Consider the following 18473-nt stretch of genomic DNA (forward strand, 5'->3'; position numbering starts at 1 on the left):
AATAAGTGCAGAGATTTTTTAACAATATTTAATTTGATACCTTTTTATGGCAGAATATTACATATGAATTTATGTTTGTAATCTAAAAATGTCATTGTCTGCGTCAATTCAAGCATTATATCACTACTAAGAGATTGAAATCTACGAAACAAGGTATAATTATAAATTTCTTCCATCAATCTTGAAAGAATTTAACTTTCAAGTAGATTTAAAATGTGCACCGTAGATCATAAAATTATATACATTCAGTTATGAATTTATTGAAATTATATTAATTAATGTTTAGTTAGTGAAGTATGCATGTTCTTGATCAGATTTACAATTTAAATAATTTTGTTATTTTTTTATAACATTAAAAAATAAAAAGATTTTATGCATCTTTTTTGCCTATAATAGTCAACTATTATTTAGGTGTATAATAGTCATTCTCTATAATAGCCAAAAATAAATAAATTAGACCCATCGATGCTGTTATAGAAAGGTTTGACTGTATGACTATCTGATCAACCTATTTTTAGTAAAGTCGGCATGCGACCCACCAAAGTAACTACAAAAAAGAAGGGGTCATTCAACGACTTTGGCACTATACATTCCGAAAATGTGGATTATCGGATAAACTCAATATATCATAGATGCATGTTGACATTTCATCCTTCCTTCTCTTTCTAGGGTCTATCCGAAAGAGAATCTAGTACTTTTTGGTCGAGAATATCTAAATTGGTTGTTTGTTGTTCAAAAATTCTAGTTTAGGCAATTCATATCATCCATATATAGTCTTTTTAACTAAGATTCCAATTCTTTTGTAGTTCAGCACTAACATATTGAAGCTAAGGTCTAAAATTTGGAAAACAAATGTGTTTCCAGGTCTCTATCATCCAGTCAATTTAGTTTCGCTTAATCCCTCTTTCATAGCAACATATCTTTCGGCTAACAAATGGGAAATCTTTCTCGTGTACATGAATTCAATTCTTGTTTTCATCTTAGAAAAACTATCTTTTCCTAAACAATATTTTGTCATTTGGTCCGATAGGTTCCGTTAGATAGGAATGGACTTTATACCTTAGTTTCTCATAAGTCATACCTACTCGAGCGTACATGCTGACTCTTGTGTGTATTGCACCAAAAAAAATACCGTTTGTCAAACTATAACTCTGTCATGGAGGATTCCTCCATAGTGAATATTGATTTAAAAATAAATTAGGAGGACTTCCTCATTTGTACATGGGTTTTCTATTTCCAGAACATGCAAAATACAAACTAGTTCATCATGTCTTAGTGAAGTTCTTAAAATCTTGTTGCATATATAGACTGCGCCTTTGACTAGACATCTGGATTTTGTCCAATTTGTATGCAGCCTTAGCTTCTTCTAGTAAGTCATTGAACTGATAGATGTATGCCCCTTTAGACTCCACTTAGCCAGTGCATCCGCTACTTGATTTCCTTCTCTACAGCCATACAATATTGTGTCGTGCCATTGGTTTGATAAAGAATTAATCTGCCTTGCTTTAACCACAATATTATCAAGGTGCCAGGAAGGCCTACTCGATATTTCCCTGCATAATATGAACAATCAACTGCAAGTCGCTTTTCAAAATGATATTAGGAAGATCATTGTTGTAACACGTACCATTCCAATCCTAATTAACAAGACTGTATTAGCTTCATATGAATTATGTGTCCTATTTCCCAAAGGTAATGCAAATGCAATCAGCATTTCTCCTTTATCATCCTGACTGTCCCTCCTGCTCCAGTAGCTCATTGACTCTCTTTGCTCTCATCAGTATTCACCTTTATTCAGTTCATCATTGGTTTCTCCCATGTAACCACTATACATCTCATCTGTTGTTTAAGCTTTAGTTAATTGCTCACAGATTCCTTGCCAAGCTAATGTATCAGTAATCACATTACCATATTGAAGTATGATCCACCTTAAGAAGCTCAAAATCTAGTGGCCATCGATACCTTAATATTCCCATATATTCTCGTACGTCTAAATATCCATAACTCCCAACATATGATCGAAGGCATAATTCTCTTAATCTCCTGGTGTAATTAATATGTTCACTATTTTTATACTCAAACACTTCTAAAACATTCTCATTACAGTAATATCTTCCTGGATTACACCCATAGGGCCCGTAAAATGATCTCCAGATCCTCTTAGGGACTTCTCCCACCATAAACACATGATGAATTGTCTCATCATGCACATTTAGAAGCAATATTATGTCCAAAGTTACTTATACTGTAATCAATAGGTAGCTTCGTTTGCGCCAAATCCTGCTGAAAGTTTCTATTGCATTTCTGTCCTGTCTACGAGCTTTCCAGGAAGAGATGGTACTAAAGTCCCTATTAGTTGAAAGCAGCCAGATAAAATGAGTCATATCTACCTTCATCTCCATTTTCACTACCACTTATGTGTTCCATAAGAAATTCTGGCAACAACTCAATGTTGTTTTCTACCCTTTCTTGCCTTCTCTTAAATGTGTTATCAGATGATAGGCATTTATGCTTGGCCATATCCCTTCTTTATTTCAAATTCAAGAACCTTAACTTTATACCTTTTCTCATTCAAGCATAATCTGAACTAAGTTAGAACTAACTATTCTCATTTGTAATTAATGCATAAATTTTCCCTATGCTTTAAGATTTACGAGGTAAATGGATCCATTAAAAGATAATATTGAAGAATACAAAAGTAAACCAAACCAATCATGCTTACGAGTTACAACAACTGATTTTACATGAAATTAACTACTGGGACTTGGACATGGAGGAACTGGAATATCAATGATTCCCTGTAACATCTGTAATACTTTTTTCATGGGAGGACGAAGGGCTGGTTCATCCTGAATGCACCAGATCGCCACAGAATTCATTCCCTCCAAGGTCTTCTTGTCTACTTCTTCACTTCCAACAAGCTTGTCCAGTTCACTACCTACAAGGCAACTATATGCCCATTTAGACAGCTGGATTTCTTCTATATTAGTCACATAGACTTCAATATTTCTTCTGCAGCAAATGATTTCTAGCAACACAATACCATAGCTGTACACATCAACCTTGACAGAGATTGGGGCATTTGTTTGCCATTCTGGTGCCAAATACCCTCTAGTCCCTCTTACACCAGTGAATGTTCTTGTTTGATCAGGCATTAGTAGCTTGGCCAGCCCGAAGTCTGAGATTTTAGCTGTCAACAACTCATCGAGTAAGATGTTTTGTGGTTTTATATCACAGTGGATAATTGGAGCTTCACATTCTTCATGGAGGTAAAGGATTCCCCTGGCGACATCTAGTGCAACATTCACTCTGAGGTTCCAAGCAGGGCGAGTAGCTCCTCGGAACAAGAGATTTGCTAGGCAACCATTGCTCATATATTCATAAACTAGAGCTCTTTTTGAGCCTTCAGCACAATATCCAAGCAAACGAACCAAATTTCTGTGTCGAGTTCTACCAATGACCCTCATTTCTGCTCTGAACTCCCTTTCACCTTCGTCGACTACTTTCTCTAGCCTCTTCACTTCCACAAGGCTTTGACCTTTATCAAAGCTCCCTTTGTAAACTGCTCCGAAAGCACCCTTTCCTAGTTCCTCCTTGAAACCATTAGTTGCCTGTTTTAGCTCCCTGTAAGAGCAAGTTCTGAGTATGAAGTCTTTCGTTAAGCCTGTGGTTCCTGTCTGCAATAGCTTCCTGTACTTTATTATCTGGAATTTGAAGACATAAAATCCTGAAAATGCAAGAGCAGTACCTGAATACATAACAAAACTTATCGATAAAACCAAGATCACCACCCATGGTGGCTTCACTGAATCCGTTGTTGGATTTTGCACTGCTAGATTGCTGACTTTAAAGAAATCAGTGCGAGATCCTTCACGATCACCTTTGACATACCTCAAAGGCAGCTTGTGTTTCATACACTGGCCATTTTCGTCGAAGAGGGAAGCATCACAATCACAGTCCTCCAAACAAGATTTGCCACAATCTTCTTTTCCTAGAAATGATGTAACAAAGTAAGGAGGATCCTCCCAGGTCAAATTGGTTGTAGTAGTAATCTTATAGACGCTTGCATCTTCTTTCCCATTAATGCAATTTCCTCTAGTGAAGTTCCGTTGACAATCACCAAAGGTTGGATCATTCTCTCTCAAGTATGACCCTGGTAGACACATACAAGAGGGTGCATTGTGATCACTTCTAATGCAATAACTGTTAAGGCCACAGAAACCCTTCACAAGACAGAGATCATCGATCGCCTCCCACTCCACTACCATTTTAGAATTACCATTGGAGTCGAATTCATGAGAATAGAGTCGAAAATTCCCATCATAATCTAGTGTGGCTCGATAAATAGCTCTGTCCTTCTGCATAAGTGGAGTGTACAACAACAACAACAACAACAACCCAGTGAAATCCCACCACGTGGGGTCTGGGGAGGGTAGAGTGTACGCAGACCTTACTCCTACCAAGGTAGGACGGCTGTTTCCGAAAGACCCTCGGCTCAATAAAAAAACATAAAAAAAAAACATAACATAAAAAGAGGTCAGATAATGCTAAGAGATTCAAAGCGATATGGAAATGAAGTAACGCAAGCGACACAGATAACATAGAATAATCAAAGCACAGGAAATAATAGATAATAGCATAAATCAGAGCACAAGAAATTATACTACGATAATGCGACTACTAATAAGACAGGATAATGAGACTATCTACTAGCCTTCTACCCTAACGTGGGTCCTCCAAACCCTCCTATCTAAGGTCATGTCCTCGGTAAGCTGTAACTGCGCCATGTCGTGTCTAATTACCTCTCCCTAATACTTCTTTGGCCTACCCCTACCTCGTCTGAAACCATCCATGGCCAACCTCTCACACCTCCGCACTGGGGCATCCGTGTCTCTCCTCTTCACATGCCCAAACCATCTCAATCTCGCTTCTCGCATCTTGTCTTCCACCGAGGCCACTCCCACCTTGTCCCGAATATCCTCATTCCTAATCCTGTCACTCTTGGTGTGGCCACACATCCATCTCAACATTCTCATCTCAGCAACTTTCATCTTTTGAACGTGAGAAATCTTAACTGGCCAACACTCCGCCCCATACAACATAGTCAGTCTAACCACCACTTTGTAGAACTTGCCCTTAAGTTGTGGTGGCACCTTCTTGTCACATAGCACTCCGGAAGCAAGCCTCCATTTCATCCACCCTGCCCCAATACGATATGTGACATCATCGTCAATCTCCCCGCTGTCTTGCATAATAGACCCAAGATACTTGAAACTACTTTTCTTCTGGATGGCTTGGGTACCAAGCCTCACTTCCAAGCCAGCCTCCTGAGGTGCTTCACTAAACTTACACTCTAAGTACTCTGTCTTGGTCCTACTCAGCTTAAACCCTTTAGACTCCAGAGTTTTTCTCCAATCCTCCAGCTTAGCGTTAACTCCGCTACGAGTCTCGTCGATCAGGACTATGTCATTCGCGAAAAGCATACACCATGGCACCTCACCTTGAATTTGCCGCGTCAATCCATCCATTACCAAGGCAAATAAAAACGGACTAAGAGCTGATCCTTGATGCAACCCCATCACAACTGAAAAGTGCTCTGAGTCTCCTCCTCCTGTCCTTACCCTGGTTTTGGCTCCCTCATACATGTCCTTGATCACCCTAATGTACGCCACAGGTACACCTTTATCCTCCAAGCATCTCCATAGGATCTCTCTTAGAACTTTGTCGTAAGCCTTTTCTAGGTCGATGAATACCATGTGTAAGTCCCTCTTCCTCTCCCTATACTGCTCCACCAGTCTCCTCACAAGATGGATGGCTTCTGTAGTTGAGCGTCCCGGCATGAATCCGAACTGATTCTCTGAAATAGACACGCCTTTACTCACCCTCATCTCCACCACCTTTTCCCACACTTTCATAGTATGGCTTAGCAGCTTGATACCTCTATAGTTGTTGCAACTCTGGATATCTCCCTTGTTCTTGTATAGAGGGACCATTACACTCGACCTCCATTCTTCAGGCATCATTATCGTCTTAAAGATGACATTAAACAACCTAGTCAGCCACTCCAAACCTGCCGGGCCCGCACTCTTCCAAAATTCCCCAGGAATCTCATCAGGTCCGGTCGCTCTTCCCCTACGCATCCTACGAACAACGCCCTTAACCTCCTCAACCTTAATACTCCTGCAATACCCAAAATCGTGACGCCTTCCTGTATGTTCTAAATCTCTCAACACAATGTCTCTGTCCCCTTCTTCATTTAAGAGTTTGGAGAAGTATGACTGTCATCTCCGTCTAATGAGAGTCTCCTCTACAAATACTTTGCCATGCTCGTCCTTGATGCACTTCACTTGAACCACATCACGTGCCTTTCTCTCCCTCGCCTTGGCTAGCTTGAACAATTTCTGATCCCCTCCTTTCTCTTCTAGTTCAGCATAAAGGCGTTCAAAAGCTGCCGTTTTTGCCGTCGAAACCGCCAACTTCGCCTCCTTCCTCGCCATCTTATAAAGTTCTCTATTCGTCCACTGCTCCACCCCATCCTTGCTTTCTATCAACTTCGCATACGCCACCTTCTTTGCTTCCACCTTCCCTTGAACTTCTCCATTCCACCACCAGTCCCCTCGATGCTGGCCATGACTACCTGTCGAGATCCCCAACACTTCCCTTGCTACCGCCCTAATGCAACTAGCCGTCCTATCCCACATACTTGTCGCATCCCCACTAGTATCCCAGGCCCCCATAACCTTCAATTTCTCTCCCATCTCCACGGCACTAGTCGTGGTCAAACTCCCCCATCTGATCCTAGGTCGGTCATCCACGACCCTCTTTTTCCTCGTCATCTTGATCCCTAAATCCATCACCAAGAGCTTATGTCTGGTTGTAAGATAGTCGCTCGGAATGACCTTACAGTCTTTGCACAAACCTTTATCGTCCTTCCTAAGGAGTAAAAAGTCTATTTGGGTCTTAGCCACTGAACTACGGAAGGTTACCAAGTGCTCCTCCTTCTTTGGGAAACTCGAATTGGCTATCACTAACCCGAAAGCTCTTGCAAAATCCAAAAGTGAGACTCCTCCTCCATTCCTGTCCCCGAAGCCAAAGCCTCAATGCACATCATCATAACCTCCCGAAATAGGCCCGATGTGCCCATTGAAATCACCTCCCACGAATAACTTCTCAGTAGGCGGTATGCCTCCCACTAATTCGTCCAAATCCTCCCAAAAGCGCCTCTTCTCCTCTTCGCCTAAGCCCGCTTGCGGCGCATATGCACTAATAATGTTCAAAGTGAGCCCTTCAACGACCACTTTAATCGACATCATCCTATCAGTGGCTCTCCTAACCTCTACCACCTGGTCCCTTAAATCACTATCTACTAAAATGCCCACCCCATTTCTATACTTCGACCTACCAGAGAACCACAACTTATACCCGTCTACCTCTTTAGCTTTAGGTCCTACCCATTTAGTCTCTTGGACACAAGCTATATTAATCTTCCTCTTCTTAAGAATCTTAACTAGCTCTATGGACTTCCCCGTTAACGTCCCAATGTTCCAAGACCCTACTCTCAACCTAGAGGCTCCTTTAACCCACTTACCCCTCCTAACCCTCGCCCCCGTCCCTGAACGAGAACATGACCCTAGTCTACCATCACTAACCAAAGCCACGAAAATAAGTATGAACTAATAAATTATCCAAAGGTCTAAAGTCAGCAAAATATAACTACAAGTGTATGGACAAATAATGGATATGACAACCGGAGGTACCAACTCCAGTTGAACTGAACCTGGTTGTCGCCGGAAAACACTGTTCACGGTCAAGTTACTGTTCACTGCCGGAAAAATGTTCACAAATACCTGAAAGGGAGAAGAGAATAGGGGGGAAAAAAGAAGAAAAGAAAAATAAAAGAAAAAGGGAAAAAGGAGAGAGAAAGAGAGGGCTAGCCGGAAAAAGTCGCCGGCGATGGCGCAGCGGCGTACTGGCAGCGCCAGAAGCAGATTAAAAAAGGGAAAAAAAAAGGAGAAGAGAAGAAGAAGAGGAGAAGAAGAAAAGGAAAGAGAGAAGAAAAGTAAATCTAGCCGGAAAAGTGGCCGGCGTTACCTGGTCGCCGACGTCACCTGAACAGTGGTGACGTATGGTCGCCGGACGGAGTGGCAGGTGGGCATAAGTGGAGTGTACAATTGTCGAATTACTGAAGAATCAGTGTCATTGATCAGCAATAAGATGCCAGTTCTGTTGTTAAGAAACAGGTGATATCTGCAACCAGTACAGTAATTTTGTGAAGACCAATAGGCATCCACTGCCTGATTCAAGTTTTTGGGGTATGCAACAAGGTTCCCGTCGTTCTGCATCGAGAGGCGAAATCGCCCTGAGGAATGATTTGTGGAGGAGAAACTAGAAACCAATTTACGCCCACTTGGTAAATTCTGACCACCTAAAATTGTATCAGTAGGAGAATTGAAACTCTCATAGATAGCTTTATGATCTTGATTGTAAACCACAAAGTTACCGTTATCAAGCAAGTTGGCATAGAAAGCAGATTCTGATGAATCAGCAACAGTCTTATCGTCGCTGTTACTTGTTTTCAGAACTACCTTTCCATCAATGAACGCCAAGGTAGAATCAGCGGATATTTCTAGATCATCAGGAAACGCGGTCCACACAATAGTATTATTGGAGCCTCCCACTAGCCAAATTCCTACCTTGTAACCACTTCCTTGTGGATAAAAGCCAAACGCGAAATGACCTGAAGCTGAGTACCATGCTGTACGCTGTGCAGTGGGATGAAGAGAAGATCCTAATCCTATTGTATTAGGTGGGTTTGATTGAGCTCTAGCGGATCCAAAGATAAACAGGACAAGTAAGAAATATAGAGCCATGATACCAATGGGGGAGAAAGCAGGACAAGTTTTAACTTTTAACATGGTTGAAGAAAATAAAAAACTAGAGAAGCAGTTAAGTCCAACAGAACATCTTCTCAAGAAATATCCATGAAGAAGCTGGGAACATTACTTGGTCAAGTCAACCATTAAGTCTTCTTAATGGGGTGGCATCAATAGAAAACTATAAACACCACAGAAATGCTTTGATTTGTTAGTCAATTCACTAAGTCTTCCCTGAGAAAAGTTTATCAAAGACGGGAGAAAAGGACAGTTAATTCTATTTTTAAACTCATCTTGCGTAAGAATTCTAAACTTCAAAACAAGGGCTGAAAAGGACTACAAAGAAAGAAACTTCAACTCCTCCCATGGGTCCATATTAGTAGAAAAGTATTGTCTCTAATTCTTCATTTTCATATTTTCTTTTTTCACTTTTCATTCTTTCGTTTTCCTTTCCCTAGTTTACAACCAAAGTACTGAGGTCTAATATCAAAATGATGATCAAATAGGTTAGAAGTAGAACATGTTTTGCTACAAAGCACCACGTTCAAACTGGTTTAATTCACATAAATAAAAATGCTTGACATGCTATTACAAAGTAATGTTTATTCTTAAATATACACCAGTATGTTACAATATACAGAAGACCTGGTGCTCAATGATATAAAAAACGGAGGATAAATAATTACACCTTCAAACTTGTCCCCTTTTTACAACTAAATACCTAAAGTTCGCGGGATCTTATGACCCCCCGAGGACTATTTTGAAGTGGACCTGACACGACATAGAGAATGAATGCACTATCTTAAACTGTGTGAAAAATAATAGCTATGCCAGAACAGTCCATTTTCGACCGGCCAAGTTTTGTCATCCACTACTCCACTTTTCTGTCACTCCATCTAAAAGACTTAATACCATGCCAAAAATGGTATGTCCATAGTGCCTTCTAACATGAGAACTACGTTCCTCATAGAAGGGCGCAGATCAGGATTATCATGAATGCACAACAATCCAACCTTCACCGTCCTCTCCAAGGAACTCATATCTACTTCCACATCTTCCACTAGCTTTTTTAGATTATTCTCGACAAAGCATTTGTATACCCAAGTAGGAAGAAAGATCTCATCCTCAGTTGACACGTTGACATCCATATTACTTCTGCAGCATATGATCTCCAAAAGCATCACTCCGTAGCTATAAACATCTACCTTATTGGAGATCAAGGCGCTATTCTGCAACTCTGGTGCCGAATACCCAGGGGCAGACCTATGCCCAATGTAATGGTGCTCCAGCACCCGTTAAATTCGATGCAGTCTAGATATAGTTATATAAAAAATATATGAAAATTAGGTAGAAAAACTCGAAAAGCACCCTAGAAATAAAAAACACAGCTGGGTGCTTTGCTTTCCAGGTGGAACTTTAAAGATTTGGGTGACAAGGAAACTTGGGTTCGAATCTCTGCTCAGGATTTTATTTTATTAAATTTAATGAGGCACCCACGACTCTTAAATTCTAGGTCCGCCACTGCGAATACCCCCTTGTTCCTTTAAGCTGAATTTGGTTCCCTACTTGATTAGGCACCAGAAACTTTGCTAGCCCAAAATCAGAGATTTTAGCTGTCCAGGAATCATCCACTAGGATATTGTGTGGCTTTATGTTGCAGTGAATTATGCAAGTCTCACATTTTTCGTGCAAATAAAGTATTCCCCTTGATATATCCAGTGCAAGACGCATCCTTTGCTCCCAAGAAGGCCTTGTTTCAGAATTAAATAGGATATCTGCAAGTGATCCATTGCTCATGTACTCATATACAAGAATCTTTTCAGATCCCTCCAAGCAAATGAACCAAGTTTCTGTGACGAGCTTGCCCAATTGCGGTCATTTCTGCTTTGAACTCCCTTTCTCCTTCATCCCCGATTTTCTCCAGTCGTTTTACAGCAACCGTTTGGTTACCTTCTGATATAATTCCTTTATAGAGGTTTCCAAACGAACCATGTCTTATCTCTTCCTTGAAATGTTCAGTGGCTTTCTCAAGCTCGCTGTAAGAAAATGATCGAAGAGTGAACTCCTCGTTTGGTCCTAAATATGGATTTTCCAACAGTTTTTGGTATTGGTCCGCTCTGCTTCTGTAGAAAATATAACTGCAGATTGCAACAACAGTAAACAGACATGCTACAGAACCAAGAGCCAGGGATAGAATCAAGATTATTTCTTTCAGACTTTTATTTCTATTCCCTCTTTTTTCAGGATAGGGAATAGTGTGACCTGCCATTTGGGATATTTTATAGCTCTGCTTGACGAAGGTCTTGCCGGACTCATCAGTTGGATCAAGTGTCGAATAGATTAATGGAAGCTTAAATTTGCTGCAAACTCCGTTCACGTATTGAGCAGCCCAACAAGTACAATCTTCCAAACAAGAATTTTCACAGTCCTGCTCAACCATTGAAACCTGAGAAAATGGATATCCTCCAAGTTTCAAGTGTTGAATCGTCGTGACCTTGTAGGCCAATGTTGAGTTTCTGTTGCTTCCATAAGATTCTTCATAAAAGAATCCCCGATAGCACCCTTGGAATTTCGTTGCTCGGTTGACATATAAAAATCCTGGAAAGCAAGAACAATCACCTATGCTGCTGTCATTTCTTGCAGTACAATAACTGTTTACACCACAGAAGCCCCTAGCTTGGCATTGATTTTGCAGCGCTGACCAATTGATTTCCAAGCTCGAGTTGTCAAAGTTGTGTGTATAAAGCCTAAAACTCCCATCAGGATCAAGAGTTGCACGATAAATTACTGCCTTGTTGGTTGATTGATTTGAGCTATTTGCTATGGTTTTCACTTCAAAACGAAAACCATTAGAAGCATTTCGAAACAGTTGGCCTCTTGGAGTAAGACCTATGAAAACTGAATCAACGTCACCAAATTCGCCTCTACTTTGTAGCATGAAAGCCCAATAGGAAGCCTTAGGTAATTGGTCGGGTAGGCAACAAGGTTTCCATCAGCTTGCATACTAAGATAAAATCTTCCACTTGAATGATCAACTTTACTGACACTAGAGACAAGCCTGTGGCCTGATGTTAGACGTTGGCCGGCCAGGATGGTGTCTGTTGGATAATCAAAACTTTCCCAAACAACTTTTGTTTTGTTATAGATAACAAAGTTACCAGAATCAAGCATGGAGGCTGATGTTACTGGTTGTGGAGATTCTGCAATGACTTTCTTGTTCTGTTTTGTCCATAGAATAAGCTTGCCTTGCTTTGTGAACTCGAGATATGCATCAGAATGAACTGGAGGATCATCTCTATTAGCAGTCCAAACGACAGTTTTTTCGCTCGTGGCAGATATCCATATGGCAACTTGAAATCCATCCCTTTTTCGGAAGAAACCAAAAGACAAAACGCCTGATGAAGATAGCCAAGAACTTGGATTTCGGTTCGGATAAAGAATAGAACCTAAGGTTATGTTGGAGGGTTGCTGCTGAGCTCCAACTTCAATAGCTGCAAAGATAAATGGAAGCATCAAGAACATGAAAGTAAATGTTAAGTTAGCCATGGCAGAAGAATGGGAAAATAGAATGTGAGTCTTTGCTATGTTGTTATTTAAGGATTTAACTAATATGCACGGACATTTCCAATTTAAAATGCTATTCCCTCCGTTCACTTTTACTTATCACATTTCGCCAATATTTTAAGATATATTTTTTCATCATATTGATATGACAAGAATTACAACTTATGGTATTTTTTGTATAGTTTTCAAATATCTAAATTTTATCTTAAAATATTAACTTAATCTAATTAAATTTAGTTCTGAAAGTTAGACAAATTGACTCTTGAAAAGCAAAACATGACAAGTCAAAAGTGAACGGAGGGAGTATTAACAATTAAAACATTGACATGAATTAGATAACAACTGAGTCATTTTTTATAATATTTTCCAAAACTTTATCCGGTCTTTATCAATTGAAAATTCCTAATGCTTTGAGAAAAGAGTATGCAAACGACGTCTAACTAGGATATTTTCTATGGGAGACGTTAACAATTTCTTTTGTTAATCCCTGTTTGATTTTTTCAAACTTCATTTGCGTGTTGGATGATTTAAGTTTGTCTGTTGCATGTTGGATGGTTATATTTGTTTGATTTCATAGAAGGGAAATTTCTCACTTTCCCCCCTTCCATGTTCTTTCTTTCCTCGCTAAAAGAAAAAAAATAAATTAAACCCCTAAAAGAACTAGAATTACATTTGGAATTGCATCGTTAAGTCATGGATTACGTAGGGCACGGTTCTCCTCATATTGGTCTTCTTAGAAAGAACCAACAGAACCAACACTTGCAAAGGTCAGAAGACCACTCGGACAAATTAACCGAAGGCTGATGTGCAAAACAAGTTCGGTTCATTACTAAGACTTGTCGATTAGTAGTACAAGTGGAAGTTTCCAGGAAGAATGAGTTGACACAACACCAAAGGTCTTCTTTAGTTTGCTTGACCCAATTTCTTTTCTCTTTATTTTGAGCTCATGAAAAAGTTAAAACCTGGTTCAAGTACAATACGGGGGCCTATTTTTATTTTTAAAACTTTATGGGGCTCTCTTTAAAACTTTTTAAAACAAGTACTCGTTCTCTCTCTTTCTTCTTCCCTCCAAATGAACAGTTCATTTACTCCCAAGTTCTTCCACTCCTTCGTCTTTATGTGTGTAACCAGTAGCGGAGCCAAATTTTTTGTTAAAGGTGTTTAAACTTAGGCAAGTAATTTTTTTTTTCAATGAATGGGTGCATCAAAAAGTTTACATTAAATTATACAGTATTTAGTTAAACAATGTTTTTAAGATTTTGTTTATTTAAAATAAGATTAATTAAAAAGGAAAAACAAAAGTCAATCAGAGACATGTTGGGAATTGGTACAGGTGAGTTGGTTTTGTTTCTTGCAAATTTTTTTGTTAAAGGTGTTTAAACTTAGGCAAGTAATTTTTTTTTTCAATGAATGGGTGCACCAAAAAGTTTACAGTCAATCAGAGACATGTTGGGAACCGGTACGGGTGAGTTGGTTTTGTTTCTTGCAAAAATTTAAAAAATAGGCACTCAGGTGCTGCTGTTAAGTTTCGAACCTAAGCTCCGCGTGAGTTTCAGTGCACTCCTTACCACTGGACTACCTTCTCCAATTGTGTCAAGGGTGTTCAAAAAGTAATATATTAATATAGGACAGTATGTCACCTATAATTTTTCGGCTAGGCTGTAGCTCCACCCCTGTGTGTAACTAATGTTGGAGCTAAACTTTAAGAATATATACTTTTGGTTGCTGAAATACAGAAACTAAAAGCCATTGACAACCATTAATAGAGCTTCGAAATACTAGTCCAAAGGTTCGATTTACCGCAAACAAACTTCGTTTTGAGTTGGTGATATCTCAAAAGAACCGGAACGTTGAGAGAAATTCATATTTTAAATTTGAAGCAATTCGGTTAAGGTTTGACATGGCTTTAGATCGATATACACTAGCTCGTAAGGTTGAAGAAAAATCGACTAGTCAAAGTTTGAATTACCGCAGATGAGCTCCGTTTTGAGTGGTGATATCTCAAAAGAACCGGAATGTCGAAAGGAGTTCATATATGAAATTTGAAGCAATTTGATTGATGTTTGACGTGGTTTTGGATTGATTAATAGCATCTCGTCAAAGGTTGCAGAAGACGATTGTTCAAAGTTCGCATTGCCGTAAACGAGCTGCGTTTCGAGTGGTGATATCTCAAAAGATCTGGAACATCGATGGGACTTCTTATCTAAAATTTGAAGAAATTTGATTGAGATTTAAGTTGATTTCGAATAAAATTACAATAGTTGTTCATCCAAAAGAAAGAAAATGACACTGCCAAAAGTAATGTCTATAATAGATTTATGAGCATCCTACATTTTATGTTAAGCCAGGGCATTAGCTATATCCACTATCATAACTTGGAAGAGTTAATTGAGAAATTATTATTTGTTTGGATTGGGTGTTGTTATAATAGATTAGGTCCTTCTTGATGAGTTTATATCACAATTGAGGAAGCTTGGTGAATATTTAAGGTGGTTTGGCTAAATTTCAAATTTGAGCTTGAGTTTGAAGATGAACATCATATTTACGTTTAACATTCAGGTCTATAATAAATTTTACTCTGTCTATACTAAACAACCTGAATGTGTCATGTGTTGTGATTTATAATAGATTTTAATTCAGTCTAATATTAAACGACATGAATGTAGTTATGTTGCATTCCCTTTAGGTGAAAATACACCTTATAAATTAGTTCTGGTCACATCTTTTTGTGACACGTTTCAAAAGTATGCAGTGATCTATAATATATTGTAACTCAGCCTATGCTAAATGACTTGGATGTGCTTATGTTGCATTCCCTTTAGGTGAAGTGACACCTTATGAATTGCTTCCGATCACATCTTTCTGGGACAAGTTTCAAAAGTATGTCGTGATCTATAATATATTGTAACTCGGTCTATGGTAAATGACTTGATTATGCTTATGTTGCATTTAATTTATAGTAAACTACATGCATAGTCTATTATCACATCGTCATAGTCTTATGTTGCATAGGGCCATGGGGAGGGGACTTAAGGGGATTGATGTACTAGTCTAGGTCCATCCCACCCAGTTAAGAGGGCCCTCAGCATATGGGCAATGTGTCTGATGTTCATCCCAGGCGCATAGCTTATTCTCTTAGTTGGCGTGTGAGCCGATTAAATGTTGTGTTAAGCTCGGCCGTGTATTCAATTTCTTCTGAAAAGACTACTAAACAAGTTGTAAACTAGGAACTCCGATTGAGCTGATGGAAATATATCACAACCTAATTTCACTAAATCGTGCGGGCACCTACCTTTCCCACCTCAGTAGGCGAATCCTTAACTCAACATTCATAAATAATAGAAAATAGCGGAAGAAGAAAAATAGCGGAAGTCTCACAATTATAATATAAATAAGAAAATGCGGAAGTAAGTGAAATCCGCCCCAGTATCTGGTCTGGTCATACAAGAGCATCTAACTAAAATCTACAAGTCTGGAATATCAACAATACATCAAGTCCGAGTATGTCTCGGAATAGGAAATAAGACATAAATAAGAAGAATCTTCAAGGCGGCGGACGTCTTGTGCTCACCCTGTAGGCTCTAAGCAAATCTCGGACCGACTTTCAGCCACGAGAAACAGAAGTGAATCCAACCTGGAATTCTGCATTCATAAAAGAATGCAGCAAGTGCGGGTCAATACAAAACCACAATACTGGTAGGTATCATCGGCCGACTAAGTATAGCTGACATAATTTAGACAATAAAGCAGGATAGGCAGATAATCAACAAGTATAAGTCAAACACAAACCAGAACCAAGTATCCGTCATGACCTAGGTTGAAGCATCTAAACCCAAGTATGCCAAGTCTCAATATATATCCAGTCCGAATTCAACAACACAAGTAAATCATCGGTTCATCACAATATAAGCCAAGATGCAATGCAATGCGATGATGTAAGAATGCCGATGCAATGCAATGCAGTGTACACATGTACTCCGGACGGAAGTATCGATGTCCCGGTAGCACAACCCATGGAGGACCCACGAAGTCCATGTACTCACTCATCCCCGATTCTGGGACAATCATCGGACCTCAGACTCTCACATCACATAATCCACGATTCTGGGACAACCATCGTACATCTGACTACTCACATCACTCGCACACAATCCACGATTCCGGGACAACCATTGGATATCGGACTACTCACATCACTCTCAAGCAAACTGAGCTCAGCTCATCACAGTGTTTCATCAAGTATCAACAACACAATAACAATACAATGACAACGATGATAACAAGTGCAAAGCAATGCAATGATATAGATGTTATGAATGCAATGGCCATATATCAATAATGTGTGCACACATGCCTCGAGCGGAGCATCATGTCTCGACAGTTATGGACCATGGGAAACCCATGGCATCTTCATACCACTCGCTCCGGAATGTCTCATCGGATCACGAGCACAATCACCATACAGGCCACATCGTCACCCCCTGTCAAATGTGCCTTACATATACATAAACTGCCACAACATAGGCCATAACGTCACCCCCTATCAAATGTGCCTTATGTACACATAACTGTCACAGCATAGGCAACATCATCACCCCTATCAAATGTGCCTTATCTACACATAACTGTCACAACATAGGCCACATCGTCACTCCCTGTCAAATGTGCCTTATATATATATATATATATACAAGATGAATGTGCAAATATAATTTCAATGTATGGAAATGCAAGTATGAAAAGAAACTCATATGTAAGCATGAAAACGACAACGGCAAGATCTCATATCAACTATTAACATGCTGCACATGGACACCTCACAATATCAATCTCATCTCATTCATTCCCGGCAAGAGACCTCAGGCAACGTACACTCATTGCGTTCCGATAAATGGCCTCGGATCACGGACTCTAATCTCCCCCTTAGGCTCTCCGGCAAGGACCTCGAAGGCTACACTCTCTCACTTATCACTATTTGCACCATACCCATGCAATATCGATGTATCATGGAAATGGTTATGAATACGATACAACGTAATATTAACAATCCATGCAATCCCAACAGTACCACACATGGCACCCAAGTAACATCAATAATAAGGCTACACAAGAAGTCACAATGGAATCACAATTCTCATCTCAAAATCAATCAAGTAAAGTACCGCAATATCATAGACATGAGATACCACTAATAAAAAATACCCTATGTCTCAACGTGGCGACGAGCCCATAAGTAAAATAGAACAATACAAGTCAACAATACAACGGGGTGGCTAGCCCCAGTCACACAATAGGGCCCAACCTAATACAATATCCAATCCAACTTCATACCCGAAGGTTTACATGCTTTCTCCGACAATATAATCTAAATATATGCTTCGCTACACGAAGTCTCACCAAGAGTAAGCCATAACCTACCTGGATGGCTGAACAGCAATACACCAACAATTACTCCTTAGCCTTGCCCTTCCGTTGGGCCTCAAGATCAAGAAAGTCTAGGCATATTCGAAATCTAGATTGAAAATAATGAAGATCGACACCTATATTGCTACCATTTAAATTAGGTCAAAACCCAACCCTAGAATTTGAGAAAACAGGACCCACAAGGTCAAAACGGGAAATTCGGGGGTAAAATATCCAATTAAACACTAAGTGATCAAAACCTATCAACTAATTGCTAAATTAACTCAAGGATTCACCCAATTTTGAATTCAAGTAAAACCCCCAACTTTGGGTATAAACCCTAACTCTTAAATTCAAGAATCCAACGCTAATAATGGAAGATATATGATTCACAACCTTAGATATACCATAATCTAGCATAAACCCAATCAATTTTATCATTAAAAAGCCTAGATAGAATATCCATTAAATCAAATTTTTATCTTCCATAACTAACAAGGAAAGATGGATTCTAAGATGGTTAGGAATAATGAATTAGCAAAGGGATTAGAAGGACTTACCACCAAGAATCCTCTAGAATAGCTCCCAAGATGAACCACTTTCTAATAATGAATGAAAAGACTTGGGGTTTTA

At 39.5% G+C, this 18473-nt stretch overlaps 1 protein-coding gene and 1 pseudogene across 1 annotated transcript; both read right to left on the bottom strand.

Moving 5' to 3' along the window:
* Positions 1–1145: 1145 nt before the first annotated feature.
* LOC132637486 (G-type lectin S-receptor-like serine/threonine-protein kinase LECRK2) lies at positions 1146–4523 on the bottom strand. The gene is made up of 2 exons (XM_060354567.1): positions 1628–4523; positions 1146–1553 (listed from the first exon to the last, which is right to left on the bottom strand). Exon 1 carries the CDS (start codon positions 4521–4523, stop codon positions 2751–2753), a length of 1773 nt encoding a protein of 590 aa, XP_060210550.1. The 3' UTR covers positions 1146–1553; positions 1628–2750.
* Positions 4524–9567: 5044 nt separating this feature from the next.
* Positions 9568–12419, bottom strand: LOC132613760 (G-type lectin S-receptor-like serine/threonine-protein kinase LECRK4; annotated as a pseudogene).
* Positions 12420–18473: the final 6054 nt, after the last annotated feature.

Source organism: Lycium barbarum, chromosome 1, assembly GCF_019175385.1.
Source record: "Lycium barbarum isolate Lr01 chromosome 1, ASM1917538v2, whole genome shotgun sequence".
Taxonomy (NCBI): Eukaryota; Viridiplantae; Streptophyta; class Magnoliopsida; order Solanales; family Solanaceae; genus Lycium; species Lycium barbarum.

Bases quoted from the DNA above. Each gene is read 5' to 3' on its own strand.
- LOC132637486 (XM_060354567.1), bottom strand. From the start codon at position 4,523: ATGTTTTTTTTTTATGTTTTTTTATTGAGCCGAGGGTCTTTCGGAAAC.